The following is a 19557-nucleotide window of genomic DNA, read 5'->3' as shown; positions in this document are numbered from 1 at the left end:
ACTGAGCAGTGAATCCCTCTCACAGGGTTGGCTCCTGAAGAGCACATTGGCCGAGATTTGTCTTCAATTTATTCTTATTCTTAGTATCCTCATCTTTATGTGTTTCTTTCTGGGGCTGTAACTTGCTCCATGAACAAATTTCAATGACCCCTGTATATTTTCTATAATCTTTTTTTTTTTTTGAGACAGTCTCACTCTAGAATTTCCCTGGCTAGAGTACAGTGACATCATCATAGTTCACTTTAGCCTTGAACTCCTGGATTCAAGCGATCTTCCTCCTGCCTCTGCCTCCCAAGTAGCTGGGATGACAGGTGCACATCACCATGCCCAGCTAATATTTCTATTTTTTGGAGAGATGGGTTCTCACTCTCTCATTCAGGCTGGTCTCCAACTCCTGAGCTCAAGCAATCCTCCTGCCTTGGCCTCCCAGAGTGCTAGGATTATAGGCATGAGCCACCACTCCAGTGCCTGGCTGTAAAATTAACTACTTGACCTTTTGAGTTGTTTCCCAGAAATGATGGATGACTTCCTGACACTAGGACTCACCATCCCCCTCAACCTGCCCCAAGGCATGTGGCCCCACCTTAAAAAGCCCATGATCTCCATTAGTCAGAGAAGGGATTTAAGGCAGCTTCTAAGACATCTGTGTGTCCTATTAGAAATTCCTTTCTTCCTTGGCAATCCTGGTTGTCTCAGTAGTTGGATCTTTGTGCCATAAGCAAATGTACCTAGACTGAAACCCCCTTGTGGTAGGACAACCGGGCTTTTCCTTAAGTGCTGAAAATCACACCTCAGATTCTCCATTTTTATTTGAGTTTTTCATGTAGCCCCAAGGTCTAGCCCAGGGCCTGTAGGGAGCAGGCACTTTCTCTGCACTGTTGGAATTCCAGTGAGTCAGGGAGGGCCTGAGTGTGGAAATGTGTTTACTCTTTGCTCCTGGCAGTCTCTCCAGATTTTTTAAAATTATCTTTAAAATTTTTTAGATTTTAATTTTTCTTTTTCTTTTTTTATTTTTTGGAGATAGGGTCTTGCTTTGTTACCCAGACTGGTAAGATCATAACTCACTGTACCCTCAAACTCCTGCACTCAAGTGATCCTCCCACCTCAGCCTCCCAAGTATTAACAGGTGGGACTATAGGCAAGTGCCACCATGCCTGGCTCAGATTCATTTTTAAAATAATTATTTTTTCCTTTTTGTTTTCTAAAATATTTTTTCTTAAGATAATTTTAATAACAGAAAATGACAAAGCATATACAATAATATTTTTTGTAATTACATTTCTATCATGACTTTTAAAAACTACCTTTAGTCATTCCTCAGTCTGTTATTTTATCCTTAGGTGACAGCTAAGTATTAATTGCTTATTTACCTTATCTTCTCAATATGCAGAGGCATGATGATATTTTCAAAGCAGGCAGAGATATTTTTCTGGTTTATATATAAGGAAAGCTTAGAGACACATTTTGCACATGAAAGTAGGTGATATTAATTTCGTATTCTAATCATTTTGTGTGCCCCATGGACTTCAATAATAAATTCAATCCTCTCAGACCATTCCTTCTACATATTTCCACAGAAGTCACCAAAGCTTCTGCTTACCGTTTTTCTTTTTTTTTTTTTTTGAGACAGAGTCTCACTTTGTTGCCCAGGCTAGAGTGAGTGCCGTGGCATCAGCCTAGCTCACAGCAACCTCAAACTCCTAGGCTCGAGCGATCCTTCTGCCTCAGCCTCCCAAGTAGCTGGGACTACAGGCATGCGCCACCATGCCTGGCTAATTTTTATATATATATATATCAGTTGGCCAATTAATTTCTTTGTATTTATAGAGACGGGGTCTCACTCTTGCTCAGGCTGGTTTTGAACTCCTGACCTTGAGCAATCCGCCCGCCTCAGCCTCCCAAGAGCTAGGATTACAGGCGTGAGCCACCGCGCCCGGCTTCCGTTTTTCTTTAGACCAATGAAAGTAGCTTCCAATACTAACCTTTGGGATTCTCTTCCCCTTCTGAAATCTACAGTGTCTACAATGATGTCATACCTATGTAAATTTGCCTTTCCAAAACAAACTATCATACTATGATCTCAATGAGTGGCCCCTTTTCAAAAATGCAAAGGAAGTTTCATGACCTGCAGTTCCAGAAGACAGATAAAACATTTAAAAACTTTTCCAATGTGAATATGTCACTATTCTCTTTCAAATGCAAAATTCTAATCATCGAAGGTCACCTACAGAAATTTAAATTGGCTGAATCTGGGCCCTTCTTGCTTATGAGGCAGTTCTTAACAAAGAATTTAAAAAATTATAGTATTAGAGACCTTGTCTCTTCAAAAAATTAAATTAGCTGGGCATGGTGGCCTATACCTGTAGTCCCAGCTACTCAGGAGGCTGAGATGGGAGGATGGACTGAGCTCAAAAGTTGGAGAACAGACCGTGTACAGTGGCTCACGCCTGTAATCCTAGCACTCTGGGAGGCCGAGGAGGGCAGATCGCTCAAGGTCAGGAGTTCAAAATCAGCTTGAGCAAGAGCAAGACCCCGTCTCTACTAAAAATACAAAGAAATTAATTGGACAGTTAAATATATATAGAAAAAAATTAGCCGGGCATGGTGGTGCATGCCTGTAGTCCCAGCTACTCAGGAGGCTGAGGCAGGAGGATCGCTTGAGCCAGGGAATGTGAGGTTGCTGTGAGCTAGGTTGATGCTACGGCATTCTAGCTCAGGCAACAGAGTGAGACTCTGTCTCAAAAAAAAAGTTGGAGAACAGCCTGAGCAAGAGCGATACCCCATCTCTAATAAAACTAGAAAAACTAGCCAGGCATCATAGTGCATGCCTATAGTCCCAGCTACTCAGGAGGCTGAGGAAAGAGGATTGTTTGAGCCCAGAGTTTGACATTGCAGTTCCTGTTTAAAAAAAAAAAATTGTAGTATTGAGTTTTGTTGTGCCAAGGTTGTGATCTTTTCGCCAGGTGTAGTGGCTAGGGCCAGGTGTAGTGGCTCACGCCTGTAATCTTAGCACTCTGGGAGGCTGAGGTGGGCGGATCACTCAAGGTTAGGAGTTCGAGACCAGCTTGAGCCAGACCCTGTCTCTACTAAAAATAGAAAGAAATTAATTGACCAACTATAAATATATATACAAAAAATTAGCTGGGCATGGTGGCGCATGCCTGTAGTCCCAGCTACTCGGGAGGCTGAGGCAGAAGGATCGCTTGAGCCCAGGAGATTGAGGTTGCTGTGAGCTAGGCTGACGCCACAGCACTCACTCTAGCCTGGGCAACAAAGTGAGACTCTGTCTAAAAATAATAATAATAATAATTAATCTATAGGTAACTGAAAAAAAATTCAATATATTGAAACAACTCAATGTAAGGAATTAACACCTCTCTCTCACACATGGGGCCTGTATGGCTTCATCTAAAATTGGAAACATTTTTACCAGTTCAACATTCTTTCCTCCAGTTCCTTTAGGAGATCCCGGTTGAGCTCATACAGCTGAGGCAAGTAGTATAGGATCTGATTTAGAATCCGGTCCTCAATCACTGGTTTCCCAAGTTGCCTGGAAGCATGGGCTACTGCATCCCGGAAGTCCTGTTACAGTCCAGAGCAGGAAAAACAATATACACACACATGTAACTTCACAAAAAGCCTATTACACAGTGGTTGGGGTGGATATTGAATTTTATAACACATTGTATGATATGTCTCTTAAACCTATTAAGTTTGATCTCCAAACTCAGCAATTATACTAAGAGGGTATCTGGAAATTGTACTGCAATTTCTAGTCTTTAAAATTATTCCAGTATCATTGTACAGACACAATCCACTTATTTTAAAAGTCCCTAAGAGATCTGAACTAATTTTATTCTGGATTTAATAGTTCTATTCCCTGTCTACTTTTGGTGATCAGCAACTGGAACATTCTATCAGTGGCAGAGCATGTTAGGGCAAGCACAGGCTGCATCATCAGAAGCCAGGATCCCAGCCCTTGCTCCTGATTGACTGTGCTCCCTTCGGCCAGTTCATTTTTCTCATCTGTTAAATGACTGTAACAGTATGAGTCTTTAATTAGATATTGCACATAAAGCTTTTCGCAATGCATTTGGCACACAAGATCAACAAAATGTTTTAACTCTGGACCTTAAATTCTCCCCTCCTTTTAGCCAGCTTCCCCAATAAATTAATCTGGGTTTATACACTTTTGACAAAATAAAAAACTTGCTTTCCATATATTATTTTTCATCTACTGTTCCCTAGACGATTTGTACCGAGTTTTAATATAGGTCAACACCACCACACCCTATCACTCCCAGGGACTTAGAAAGGGTGGAGCAGGAGATGATTATTTGTCTAGATTTCTTTGTACCCTGGGGGTGGGCCTCAAGATATAAGTAAAACATAGTGGAATCTGTTCCACAGGCCTGAGTATTCAAAAACAAAGAATTGTTACTTCTCAGAAATAGCAGTTCTAATTAACTAAAATCCTAAAGCAAAGGTTGGGTAAAATGACTCGCCAATAGGCCTTATCTTCCTTGACCTTTATATCCAAGTGCTTTCCCATCAGGGATTCACTGGGCAAATAAAATAAACAAAAAGGATTATTTTCTCCCCTAAGCCCATCAACTCGTGCTCCCAACATACTTATATTAGCCATGAGTATTATTACTTAGACCTCTTCTGGACAAAAAAAAATTCAAATATAACTCTAAAGTACAAGAAAGGGCTACTTTTCTAAAGTATGGCTTTTTTAGGTAAGTCAAATCCTCTTATGCTTAACTAATGCCAAAAACCCCTCCACTTAGAACTCAGAACCTAGGACTAATTTTATTGATCCAATAATTACATTAGCTAGAAGGAATCAACTACTCACACTAGTAACTAAAGAACTAACTGCATAACTAATTAATATAATGTAAGAATATGTAACTTATACAAGCTCCAATCCAGAAAACATCTCCAGAAATCAAATGGATATTGGCCACATTCCACCTCCCAATGGCTTGCTTCAATCAACACTCATATTTATTAGGAGAAAATAGAGCTACTAACACTTTTGAAAGTCATTAGACTGTCTGCTATGGGGCAGAGCTATAGAATACATTTAGGTATCAGGAATAACTTCCTCCATTCAAAGCGCAACAGTTCAACATCCTCTATGGTATTTTTTATTTGTTTGTTTTTACCAGTGTAGTGATTAATTTGCATGCAAGAGTTCCTTGCTCCAAAAAGCAGCAAGCACCACCCTTTCTTCTGGTAAAATAAGTGATGGCTATATTTGTCCTGTGGCAGCAGGATAATTTTTGTTTTCCAGTTGGAAGGCATTTTCTCAACCATGACAGTGACAGTAGATGTTAGCTGCTAAATAACGTAAGGACCCAGTTTGACACAGCTTTTGCCAGATCCTGCATTCCATATGTCTGCCACCATTGCCAAGAAGGAAACTTGTTTATTTAAGACATATTTAACAGAGAGCAGACAAATCCAAACTGGGCTGACCAGTGAGATGGCCACCTCTAAACAAGAGGCCCTTCCTTGTCACATACCAGGCAAAACTTTATTTTTCTAGTACTACTGGATGTTTGTAGCTAGCTCTGAATGAACTGATGGCCCATGATGTCTTCTTTTCTTTTCTTTCTTTCTTTTCTTTTCAGAGGGTCTCACTCTGTCACTCTGGAGTGCAGTGGCTCAATCATAGCTCACTGCAACCTCAAACTCCTTGGCTCAAGGGATCTTCCTGCCTTAACCTCCCAAGTAGCTGGGGCCACAGGCACACACCATCACACTCGGCTATTTTTTTTTTTTGGTAGAGATGAGATCTTGCTGTGTTGCACAGGCTGGTTTCAAATTGCTGGACTCAAGTGATCCTCCTGACTTGGCCTCCCACCAAGTGCTGGGATTACAGGCATGAGCCACCATGCCCAGCTGTCTTCTTTTAAATTAGAAGTAGTATGTCAGACTAAATTAGAAATTTAATAATTAAAATAGAAAAAGAACATTTAATAAAGACTAGAAATTTAGAGAGTATATAGCCATAAGACCCAGGGTCTTGCTCTATCACCCAAGCTAGAGTGTAGCGGTGTCAACATAGCTCACTGCAACCTCAGACTCCCGGGCTCCAGTGATCCTCCAGCCTCAGCCTCCCAAGTAGCTAGCTGGGACTTCAGGTACGCACCACTATGTCCAGCTAATTTTTCTATTTTTCTGTAGAGACGGGGTCTCCCTCTTGCTCATGCTAGAACATTACATATTCTAAGCAAGCACTTGACAAAGATTCTTTGTTTGACCAAACTAGTCATGTTCCTGAAACTTCTCTTAGGCCCATCTGTGCAGTTTCTTGTAAACTCCAGTTTTAGCAAGAACCTCCCATCCTTGATATCTGTTCGGGTTCCTCATCATCCACCATCCCCCAGGACTGTCTGATCACCCTGGACTGTTTTCAGCAAGAATCCTGTTAAGTTGGTTTAGGCAGAATCCTCCTTACCCTTGATGTACTCTCTTAGTAATTTTCCACTGACTCCCACTTTGCTCCTTGGCTATAAATTCCCACTTGCACATGTTATATTTGAAGGTGTGCCCCATCTCTCTCCCCCACTGCAAAAGCCCATTGCAGTGGTCCCTATGCCTACGGCAAAAGTCCTGAATAAAGTCTGCCTTGCTGTGCTTTAATAAGTGCAGAAACCACGGGACCAGCTCAAACTGGGCCTAGTCTCTTGGTAACAAAATGTCAAGTTACCTTATAGGCATAGCACAGCCAAAAACTACAAGTCAACGTAGCACAGGTATGTGCAACAGAAAAAGCTCTGACTTCTAACAACGCCTGGAACCGACAATTCTTCCCCTGGGAACCAAGACCGGGAAATGACCAGGACATGAACAGAAGAACATGATCACAGGAACTCTTTCAGAAGCAAGGGATCCATTGGCCAGGAAGATTCTTAACATACCTTACTATAAATGGTCAAATTTTAAGCCCTCCAATCAGACCCTGCCAACCTAATATTACACAATCCCTTCCCTTACTCTTCAAGCTTATAAACTTGCCGTACACCCCAAATCAGGGAGACAGATTTGAGCTCACCTTCTGCTTCCTTGCTGGCCAGTCTTGCAATAAAGCCTTTTCTCAAAAGCCAGTGCTGTAGCATTGGCTTCTTTGGGCATCAGGCAGTGAGCCCATTTGTTCAATTAATAGTGTCACTGAATAATTATTTCTTTAACACTACTAGGGCCATCACTGGTTTTCAGGGTGTCTTTTTTTTTTTTTTGAGACAGAGTCTCGCTTTGATGCCCAGGCTAGAGTGAGTGCCGTGGCATCAGCCTAGCCCACAGCAACCTCAAACTCATGGGCTCAAGCAATACTGCTGCCTCAGCCTCCTGAGTAACTGGGACTACAGGCATGCGCCACCATGCCCAGCTAATTTTTTCACTATGTATTAGTTGGCCAATTAATTTCTTTTTATTTATAGTAGAGATAGGGTCTCGCTCTTGCTCAGGCTGGTTTCGAACTCCTGACCTTGAGTAATCTGCCAGCCTCGGCCTCCCAGAGTGCTAGGAGTACAGGCGTGAGCCACCTCGCCCGGCCTCAGGATGCATTTTTGAAAACAGAAAAGGGAACCCTCTACTCTAGGCCAAAGCAACTCACACCAAGAGCTCCCTCCACTAACAATTATGGCCTCCACAACCACATGCAGTAGCCCTGGCCCCAAACTCAATCCCTTACCTCTTGGGCCACCACTCACTGACAGCAATGTGTTTGGCCCCAGTGCCAGATGTAACTAATTCACAAAGGAACTGCACACTAAATCTTTAACATCTCAGCTCTTCATGAGTCTCAACCATTGCCAAAATTGATGCCACTGGAAAGAGGTAACATCTTTTTAAAAAAAAATAAAAATAAAAACAGGATTATTACAACATATGTCTGGTTATTTTTCTGAATGTTAACAGCCAGGATAATTTGGGAAAGTGTGATGACACTGAAGAGCCAGAAAGGCAAAGCTATTTTGGGGCAGAAGAATAAATTCGCCAACACATCCTTGACTAAATCAGTGAGGATGCAAGACAGCAAGACTAGCACTTCAAAAATTAGATCCAGAGTTTACTTTTTCACACTGGAAAAGCTGGGTAATTATATTAAGAGGGGGAGGGGTGGGAGGCTAGAATGCAAAATGTTAGGCAAGCTACAGAGTTTGTTAGTATCAAGTACAGTATCTATACTTCAGACCTTATAGATAGATAAAACCCACCTGAGATTCTGTATGTAAAACTGAACCACCTACACTCTAGTTTCTGGTCAAAATAACCAAATGCTTGTTCAACTTAGAATTTTTAGAGATAGAAATGGGGCTCTGAACTACAAAGCTTATCATAATATTATTCTTAATAATTGCACCCAAATTTACAAATAAAGACCAGATCAACTTTAAATTGATCTTTAATTCCTTTGCAGCATTAACATACTAGCTTTGCCAGGTCTGATCACTTGGTGAAGACCTAAGCAGAAATCAGTGCAAATAAAGTCAAGTATGAAACCTCTGAGGCAATGAAGCACAAAACAGATGGCCTTGTTCAGGGTTAGACTTTATATCTCCAGTGCCAAAGAGGAGTATGTGACTTAATTACCAGCTGTCCTAACTGGGCTTCCTGACCTCAAGGCATTAGTTAACCAATATCATGATAAAGTGAATTACAAAGACCAGATGGACATATGGAGAGACAGGGAGCTCTGTAAGACTCCCTGTCCTCATGAAGTACACTGAGAACCAGTTCATACTAAGCAAAAGTAAAGCAGCTGTTGAGGTCAAAGAGCTATGATAAATATGCAGAAGTGAGTGTGAAACTATGAAGTAAAAGTAGGGGGAGGGAAGTCCCCACATTAACAATTCAACTTTGTTTCTAAAATGAAAATTTTTCCCAGTGAAATTATTCCTCTCTCTCTATATATATACACAAACCTGGTGATATGATGCATAACCATCAATGCAAAACTGGATAAAACATGCCTGAAACCAATCCTTTCACCTCAAGTTTCCAATCCCCTTTAATAACATTATCAAGTAATTATCATAATATATCCCAAGTGACCAAGATCTAGCTTCATTTTCATCTTTAGAAGATGAAAAACAAGAATTTCTCTGGTTTCCAAGGCAACCGAAAGAATCCTAAAAGCAAGTGAATATACCTACAGATACAGCATACCCTATTCAGCATGATAGAGATTTCAAGTAACAATTTTTAATCAATTCCTAAACAATCACTAAGCGCAAGGACTCAGACAGACCAGACTTCAAAGTCCAGCTTTGCCATTTAGTAGTGAATTACTTTTAATAGTTACCTTACTTTCCTCATTTAAAATAATAATAGTAATATCTATTTGATACCCTTGTTATAAGGATTAAGATAAATAATTTATGAAACATAGTTAGAATGCTGCAAGACACACAGAGGGCACTCAGTAGAAGGCCATTTATTTAGTTAAAGAAGATCTGGTTAGCTTAAATGATTAGATGAAGATCATTTAAGATCCATAAGTCCATGGAAGCTTGGAAAAAGAGCTCTGAAACAGAGGCATATAAAGACAAGGAAATACCAAACCAAGGTGGGAAAAACACCTTGGCAGCAAAACAGATGCTTTGCACAATGAACTTCATTCAGTGAAGTACAGTCCTCTTATGAATGAAGTTGCTCAAAAGTGAAGGTTTAATAGCCATGTCAACGGAAGGTAGAGGAGGACTCTTTACAACCAAAGAAGAAATGATAATTAAATGGTTCATAAGACTCAAAAGACAGGTTATACTCAGTAAAACATGATGAAGTGATTTTAAAATGGGAAAAACATGAGAACTGAGGAAGCCTTCTATTTCTTTTTATAATGTGTTAAAAAATAAAAGATATATTCTGTACAGTAATAATATACATCGGTATGCCCCAGTAGCCTTGCCTCTAGCTCTATGGAATTTTTTAGGTCTCTCTCAAATTTTCAAAGGAATGTATGTCTCAATCTTAAAGATATTAGTTCAAGGCCGGGCGCTGTGGCTCACGCCTGTAATCCTAGCTCTTGGGAGGCCGAGGCGGGCGGATTGCTCAAGGTCAGGAGTTCAAAACCAGCCTGAGCGAGACCCCGTCTCTACTATAAATAGAAAGAAATTAATTGGCCAACTGATATATATATATAAAATTAGCCGGGCATGGTGGCGCATGCCTGTAGTCCCAGCTACCTGGGAGGCTGAGGCAGAAGGATCACTCGAGCCCAGGAGTTTGAGGTTGCTGTGAGCTAGGCTGACGCCACGGCACTCACTCTAGCCCGGGCAACAAAGCGAGACTCTGTCTCAAAAAAAAAAAAAAAATAAAATAACAATGTCCTCTGAAAAGAAAAAAAAAAAAAAAGATATTAGTTCAGCAAAGGTACTTCATTATTAGTACTATTTAACCAGCCCATCTTTGTCCAAAAGACCCTAAAGTCTGATCATTTCCCTCCAAAATATTTTTTAAAATTCATACTATTTGGATATTTATAAAATACATTTATAGAGATGTTTGCTAAACCCATCTCCCATCAGAGAAGTAATATAATGAAAAACCCTATTGTATCATATGTAATTAGACTATGTTACATGTCTAAGATGTGGTGGGGATATTCATGAAAAAGCAGCTAATGTACAAGGTGTTCATTCTGAAAAGTCACTTATTTAAAAAGCATAATATCAGCTGGGCATGGTGGCTCACGCCTGTAATCCTAGCATTCTGGAAGGTAGAGGTGGGAGGACTGCTTGAGCTCAGGAGTTTGAGACCAGCCTGAGCAAGATAGAGACCCCAGTCTCTACTAAAAATAGAAGAAATTAGCCAGTCAACTAAAAATGAAACAAAAAAATTAGCTGGGCAGTGTGGCTCGCGCCTGTAGTCCCAGCTACTCGGGAGGCTAAGGCAGGAGGATCACTTGAGCCCAGGAGTTTGAGGTTGCTGTGAGCTAGGCTGACGCCACGGCACTCACTCTAGCCTGGGCAACAAAGCAAGACTCTGTCTCAAAAAAAAAAAAAAAGGTATAATATCATTTATATAAAAAGACAATATGCTTGAAACTCAAGTCAACAGTTTGAGTGATGAACTATTCTCCTATCATTTAAAAAAAATTAATTATAAAAAAGAACTTAGCAATATAGTCAAGAGTTAACGTGAAAAACTTTTCACAGGGAAATATTTTCTCAAAATGAAGTAGCAATGTCACGAAATTTTTTAGAAAATGTTTCCAAAGCTAGAGGTTTTTCACATAGGAATTAGGCCCCATGTTTCTACTGGATTAAGTATAGTGCACAAAGGAAGCATATGGTGAATGAGAATCACCCATAAGTGTAACCTACTTTTCATGTTCATATGTATCTCTTAAAAGAAAAACTTCCAATGATAATTTTTGCAAGGACACAAATGGGTATATATTTTTGTGAACCTTCCAATTCTTGGCAATTAAGCTTAATTTATGATGTTAGTAATTATACCACATAAGTACATTTTCAGTTCAATTTCTTTTTATATTTTTTCCTCTACCCCTTTCTTTTGTTTTACCACTTGTCTTAATCTCTTACCTAAATATAATTGGAATAAAGTAACACTAAAAGTATGTTAACTGCCAATGTGCAATGACACTTGTAAAAACTTGCAAGCACAAAGGAGTGGCATGAGAAAAATGAATGTGTGGTCAGATACATATCATAATTTTTTCAACGGGTCTGTTCAAGTTGACAATTATAAAAATTGAAAATAGAACTTTAAAAGGTTAGTTGTAAAAATGTCTATTTCAAGTATCTGTTTCTGAGAGCTTATGCAGATAGGAGAAAAACAGTTTTGAACAATGATAATGACATTATCCATTGCTAGTCCAAAATTCTTCTTATAGCAGCTATCATCTGCAAATGCCCAAGAAGATATATTATCTATCTTAAAAACTATTATGAAGATAGAAAGTTTAAAGACTTTGAGACATAAAGACTATATTTCAGAAATCATTTTATCTATATATACATGAGATATATACATTTTAGAAAATGTCTATAGTATATTTAGATATACATGTGAATTTTAAAACATAACCATGTTTTAGAGAGCATATACATGTAATTCATTTAAGTTATGCTGAAAACTTTTAGGGGGTAGGGAAAATATAAAAGGAAATAGACTTTAAAAAAATTAGCAGATACTTACAATATGCAAAAGTTTTAACACATCCACGAACCTGTAAAAAAACAGCAATGAAAAAAATGTTTTAAATGAGCCAATGGGTGAAAAAGCAATCTTCTGAATTGTAAACTAGATACTTACACTTTCTCTGAGCTCATGATCTCCTTGGCAATATGATGAACTTTACTTTTCATTCCAATATCTTCATCCTGTGGGTAAGAGTACATTTAAAAAGCATGAACTCAAAAAGGATAATGAAGATCAGATAGGAGCTAGTCAGACATGAATTTTAACTCTCATATATGTAAGTTTCTTATTAGCACACAATTCATACTGTATAATGTCTCAAATGGCAAGCGTGGAGACTTAAGTGAGGGATAAACCATAATACAGGAGTTGCTGAGAACAATCCTCACTGACATTAGCTGGATTGATGGAGGGCCCTGAGTAGCCACAGGGTGGTCGTGGAGCATGGCCATCAGTGGTTAAAAACCGAAGAGTCGGCCGGGCGCTGTGGCTCACGCCTGTAATCCTAGCTCTTGGGAGGCCGAGGCGGGCGGATTGCTCAAGGTCAGGAGTTCAAAACCAGCCTGAGCAAGAGCGAGACCCCGTCTCTACTATAAATAGAAAGAAATTAATTGGCCAACTGATATATATATAAAAAATTAGCCGGGCATGGTGGCGCATGCCTGTAGTCCCAGCTACTCGGGAGGCTGAGACAGAAGGATCACTGGAGCCCAGGAGTTTGAGGTTGCTGTGAGCTAGGCTGACGCCACGGCACTCACTCTAGCCTGGACAACAAAGTGAGACTCTGTCTCAAAAAAAAAACAAAAAAAAAAAAAAAAAAAAAAAAAAACCGAAGAGTCATAAACAGAAAAGTCTGCAGGGGAAATGACCCCTACAGATACCACTGAAGAATAGTCTTTTGGGTGCACATAAGTAATTTAAGACTTCTTAGCGAATATCCAATAGGAATGTGCAGGAGAACTTCACCCTGAGTAAGCCGGGGTTTTTTTTGAGACAGAGTCTCACTCTGTTGCCCAGGCTAGAGTTGAGTGCCATGGTGTCAGCCTAGCTCACAGCAACCTCAAACTCCTGGGCTCAAGCAATCCTACTGCCTCAGCCTCCCGAGTAGCTGGGACTACAGGCATGTACCACCATGCCCGGCTAATTTTTTGTATATATATTTATAGTTGGTCAATTAATTTCTTTCTATTTACAGTAGAGACAGGGTCTCTCCCTTGCTCAGGCTGGTTTCGAACCCCTGACCTTGAGCGATCCGCCCTCCTCAGCCTCTCAGAGTGCTGAGATTACAGGCACGAGCCACTGCGCCCGGCCTGAGTAAGCCGTTTTAACTAGTCTCAACAGGGTTCTTCAGTTTTTACCAAGTACAAGTCAACAGTACAGCCACAGGCTCTCTACATTTTCTTAAAATCCCTTTTAGATATAGGCTCTTAGAGTCAATGCAATTTTACCATAAGGAGCTGAAATTCTTTTACTTATGGACTGCTTTGTGTGAAAATTAAATGCCCTTGGAGGGATAAAAATGTGCATGTTTGAAAAAGAAAGTAAAGATGACTCAAAAAGAGCTCTTAGTAGTATTTAGGTGAGTTTGTTGTTGTCAATTAAATACTGATGGAGCTGGTTCTGGTTCCAGAGAATCAGAGAAAAGAGGGAGTTTCTTTCCATTTCTATTCCCATGAAAGATCTGAACACTACAGCTCCACAGTAAAGGGCAAAAGAGAGTAAATAAAGAATAAGCAATTTAGGAACAGGCAATTTAAGGAAAAGTAAATACAGAACAAGTAAGTTTAGCTATTATATCTAAGGTGAAAATCATGACAGCTGCCATTGAAAAGAAAATGCTCTTGGTTTTAGAAAGAAAGGTCTCTTTGCATTCTGGCCAGCCCTGGCAACAACAGGACACAGTTATTTTCTGCTGTCCAGGGCACTGTTGGACAAGACAATGACACAATAACCGTTAAAGTGACCATGACAATCCAGTAGTCATTCATTAATGAAACGCCACAGGAAAAAAATAATGGTAATCTCTCTAAAGTGGTCTTCTTTTTAAAATGAAATCATGGATTATACCAGTAGATCTGCTTACAGAGAATCATTATGATGGATCAAAGGACTATTTTATAATAAAAATCTTTTACCTGCTTCCAGAATTTCAGTGTCAGAAACAAGGTGTTAAAATAGATTAAAATAGATGCAATTTAACAATGAACGAAACTCTTCTGAACATTACATTTTAATAACTTTTAAGATGTATGCTTGTTTATTTATTTATTTATTTTTTTATTTGAGGACTATTCATTGCAATGTATGCTTGTTTATGTTCTGTACGTATGTTAAAACCTTTTTATTATTTACTTACTTAAAGCATAGATGATGTTCAAGTAAGTATTAATAAATTGGAAGAGGCTTCCTCAAGGTTTTAGTATGTACGTTAAAATTTAGATTTTTTTATGGCAATCACATCTATACTCATAAGAAGTCAGAGACCTATATGGGAGAAATTTATTTTTGGATTCATTTTTTACTATATTGAGAATCATTAGGTCATAAATAATTGGTCAAGAGAGTGAATGAGATCAATCACAGGGAATATATAAAGTGATAACTGGACCAAAGAATACCCACTTAAAACAGAGATTTGCCTAGATTCAAAATTGATTATCAGCAAAGCTGGGAAGAGAACCCAGATTTCCCAATATCTAACCTAAGAATTATTGTATTACTCTCTGAATCTCTCTTCAATATCTGCCAGTAATCTTGTCATATCCTTATAAACAGTAACTGCTAAACATATACCCACATATCTATTCCCTAGCTAAGGTTTAACAAACATTCTGCAATATTTGCTTTACATCTTTTTATGAAAAAAATTGTTAAATATAACATTAAAGCTCTGTTCCTCCCCCTCCAGATGTAACCACTAATCTTGTAGTTTGTGTATATTTGTCTTTTCGAGGTTTTCATACTTTACTACAGAAGAATTTACATGCAGTACTGAGAAATCCTAACCCTTCCATCAGAATATAAATACTGTTATACAAATAAAAAAAATATTCAAATAAGCCTATGAAGCCAATTATTTATGAAAATAATCTTTAAAGAGCAATCAATTACTAATTCAGAGTGCATAACAGATCAGTCTAATCAGCTGAGAAAAATTTGTCTTGCTACTTTATCATACCTCCCAAATTCTCTCCCTAAAGGGACAATTGGATAAATTTGACTCTATCTGCATTATCATTCTGTTTTCTAAGACAGGCTATCGAATGACTGAGGCTAACAGGTTGCATAAGTTTTGCTCAACTCAACTCTATTCACTCACCTTTTAAACTGCACAGAGATAAAATTCTTCAGGAAGAAGTCTTAAGAACAGTCTGATCTTGTAGACCATGTATCAGTCATGCACTAATAAACAAGATTGGGTATGTGTGTATACACACACACACACACACGAATAATTGTTATTTTGAAAATATTTTAGCAAATCTATGTTTTTCTATTATAATAGGTTTCCCTGTATCGTCTGTAGCTGGAAAGTTTACTGTTTATAAAATATAACATATATATTTAAAATTAGAAATGCGTTAAAAGTAAAAAACAAACTTGAAACATGAAGAGAACTGAAGTCTTGACTTTGCACTCTCCATTTCCAAATAATGTGAGGGACCTTAAAGGTGAGGAGAGGAATCTCAGCAATAGCTTTAAAGAAACACAAGCACACTGTAGATGTGGAAGCATTTGTTTAGGAGAGCCAGCTAAAATGTGTAAGCTCTATACAGAAATTTCAAGGAGGTGTAATTTATTTTTGGCATCTAGCCATCCTTTTGTTAAGTTTCTACTCTGTACCTTCTTGTTTGCTTCTGTGGACCTTGCTCCGCCAGGGCCTGTGTTATAGAGAGAACTGTAGAGTGTGGGGTGCCCCATAATTATACATCTACGCTAGCCCTAGTCAGATATCATGCTTCCGTTACAACAGGTGACGGAAATATACTTTCATTTAGAAGAATAATACAGAGGGTCTCACATTCTTTTTCTGTAAAATAAGAGTGTTCAACTTTCAACTTTAAAATCCTCAAATTTAAACAGTCTCTCAAATCTCAAGTATGGTGCGGCAAGTCATTAAGACAGAGGGTGGCAATGATTCCCAGAGGTAGGACTGGGGCCGGTGAGCACAAAGGATGTGTTTCCTTTCTAAAACATTATTACCTTTGGGGAAAAAATGGTGTGTAAAGGCATAAAGAAAGACATGGAGATCAGCGGGAAAGAATTGAGAGTCAGAAGTAAACTCCTACATTAATGGTTAGTGGTGTTTTGATAGAATAGCCAAGGCCATTTAATGGGGCTGTTAGGTAGATAGTGAGGGATTAGGAGTCACCTAGGGGTGAAAGTGGATATGCTGCAATTCACCCTCCATGCAAATGGGCTTTCAGAGAGGCTCATGGGATACTGGCATGCACTGCAAGACTCAGGTCATGCAGCTCCCAACTGCCCAATCAAAGTGGTGCCATGGTGACCTCTGAACCACGAGGGAGGTCTCAATCCAGGCACTATAAAACAAGATGCAGACCCTAACCAAGTCCCTTTTTTGCACCCTTCCTTCTGCTCTCCCTTTATTGTGACAATGGGCCCAGTCATCTGTGGCATATGTAAACCTCTATCTTGCCCTTGCCCTATAATCCTATCTTTCTCTCCTCAATAAACCTCATTTTCATGCTTGCCTTATTTTGGTGTGTCTGGTCATTCTTTGGCCATGAGTGCACTAAGAACCAACATTTTCAGACTAAAGCCTAACAGGGTCAAGGTTAGTTTTCTTCAACTAATGATTGAAAATTGCTGGAACAACTAGACATCCACAAGCAAAAAGATGAGTTTATATCCTCCTTGAAACTATATACAAAAATTAACTAAAAATGCTAAAACTATAAAACTTCGAGAAGAAAACAGAAGAAAATTTTTGTGACCTTTTGTTAGGCAAACGGTTCTTAGATACAATACCAAAAGCATAATCTATAAAAGAAAAAAACTGATAAAATGGACGTCATAAATTAAAACTTTTACACTTCAAAAGACATCATTAAGAAGAGAAAAACGCATGGACTAAAGAAAATATTTGCATATCACCTGAGAAAGGATTAGTGGTCAGAATACATAATGAACTCTGAGAACTCAATAAAACTCAAACAATCAGTTAAAAATGAGAAAAAGATGTGAATAGACATTTCACCAAATAAAAGGACAGCCAATAAGCATATGAAAAACTATACAACATAATTAGTTATTAGGGAAATGCAAATTAAAACCACAATGAGATACAACTACACACCCATAGAATGGCTCTCGGAAAAAATCATTAAGTAGGTGTTAGTAAGGATGTGGAGAAACTGAACTTTTATATATAGTTGGTGAGCATGGTAGCCCTTACTTATGTACTTATGTAAAAAAAAAAGAAAACAAAAGCTCAGAGCAGTCTGAGCTACGTGAGGTATGCAAAATTTATCTGACCCAGAGAGACAAGAGCTTGGGACTTTAGTCACCATCCCCTTTATGCCCCTCATACCCAGGGGCAATTGATTAAACAAATTTGTTCCTGACTCCACCCTCACCCATTATCTTCAAGTTTCTGGAATTTGTAACACAAAGAACGTATAGCCAATCAACAGCTTATGTTAATGTAAATTATTAGTAAACAACTAAGAAACATCTCTATTTTTCTTTTAAAAATCCATTTGTAACTGATGCTAATCAGAACCTAGTTTCAGGACAATTTGAATCTATGCTCCGGGGTTGCAGCCCTCAAACTTGGCCCAAATAAACTATTAATACTTGCATTAAGTTTGCTTCAGTTTTTTTTTTTCTTTTAGGTTGACAAGACTTTCTGTTGTCTCCTAATACCAATGAGGACAGAAAATTTATTTTGTCTCTTCCCTGTTATCATTACCAAGAGGAAGGAGTCAGTACCATCGTTGCTCCATCATTTTAAAATCTGAAGTTAATAAGAGGAAACAGCTCCACTGCCAGCTAATTCATTGCTCTACAGCTAAGTCTGAAAGCATTACTTATCATTAGAATCACTAAGCAGATCTCAAATTTCAGATTCTAGTACAGTCTTAGAAATTCCAATTATGGGCTGGGTGTGGTAGCTCACTGCCTGTAATCTTAATGCTTTGGGAGGCCAAGGCAGGAGGATTGCTTGAGGCCAGGAGTTCCAGAGCAGCCAGAGTAAGAGCAAGACCCCTTCTCTAACAACAAAAAAAAAGAAAGATAGATAGAAAAATTAGCTGGGCGTGGTGGCATCCGTCTGTAATCCTAGCTACTTGGGAGGCTGAGGCAGGAGGATCGCTTGAGCCCAGGAGTGTGAGGTTGCAGTGAGCTATGATGCTGCCACTGCACACTAACCTGGGAGACAAAGCAAGATGCTGTCACAAAAATTAAATAAATAAACAAATACATAATATAAAGATCTGATTCTCTAGGTCTAAAATGGAGCATAAAGGTGGATGTTAAAAGAATTAAAGATAAATAAGAAATAGCTCACAATCATCAAAAAGTGAACAAGTGGGAAAAGCAAATACATAAATAACTATATATAAGGGCAGCTATGAAACATACTGACATCTTAAGGGAGAAAAAGATCATAATCAGACATAGGAGTGTAAATCAGGAAAGCTTTCGCAAAGAATAAAGCATCTGATGACTTTCAATCACTCTTTAAATAATGCATTAAGTACTTGCATACTAGCCACTGTAGATACCAAATCACCAATGCTTGAAACCTAGACTCCACTTTCTTGGCCCCACAGCCACTTTTTATCATGGCAACAGACTCAAGTCTTGTCAATCTGTCCTTCTGAATATTTCTTTAAAGCTTTATTGATCCTTCAACATTGCCTCCTTATGTCTTGCCTACACTATTACAGTAACCTAAGAGGTTTCCTTGGCTCTAGGTTTAATATTTACCCCACTGCAATACAGAATAGTTCCAAGATGCAAACATAATCAGGCTAGCCCTCAGGCTGCACATTAGCAGCTACCTATCATGCACAGGTAACAAAGACCAAACTTGCCTTTGCCAAGTACCCAGGGCACTTACTCCACAATATGTCCATTCACCATCACTAGTCTCTTTCCTATTCCTCCACACTGTGTACTCTGTACTCCAGCCGACTCAGACCTCCTTGCAACTCTCCAAGCGTGCTCTGCCCTCATGTGCCCTTCCCTCATCCTCCTGCCTTTACTTCCTTCCTGGTCACCTACCCTTCTCCCCAAGGATTTCTGCCTCTCATATTCTTTTTTTTGAGACAGAGTCTCGCTTTGTTGCCCAGGTAGAGTGAGTGCTGTGGCATCAGCCTAGCTCACAGCAACCTCAAACTCCTG

The 19557-nt window shown here is 39.0% G+C and overlaps 1 protein-coding gene across 2 annotated transcripts in view; it reads right to left on the bottom strand.

Moving 5' to 3' along the window:
* The window catches only part of FGD6 (FYVE, RhoGEF and PH domain containing 6), a 116257-nt gene that overhangs the window by 46416 nt on the left and 50284 nt on the right, over positions 1-19557 (bottom strand). For both annotated transcript variants that reach the window (XM_076007100.1, XM_076007101.1), the window contains exons 4-6: positions 12301-12368; positions 12184-12214; positions 3431-3582 (exon numbers count right to left, since the gene is read on the bottom strand). In XM_076007100.1, the coding sequence (XP_075863215.1) occupies positions 3431-3582; positions 12184-12214; positions 12301-12368 (251 nt within the window). The remainder of the gene's footprint in view (positions 1-3430; positions 3583-12183; positions 12215-12300; positions 12369-19557) is intronic.

The sequence above is a fragment of the Microcebus murinus genome, chromosome 10 (genome assembly GCF_040939455.1).
Source record: "Microcebus murinus isolate Inina chromosome 10, M.murinus_Inina_mat1.0, whole genome shotgun sequence".
Classification (NCBI taxonomy): Eukaryota; Metazoa; Chordata; class Mammalia; order Primates; family Cheirogaleidae; genus Microcebus; species Microcebus murinus.
The sequence above is the reverse complement of the archived record's forward strand: the minus strand, read 5'-3'. Positions and strand labels throughout refer to the sequence as shown.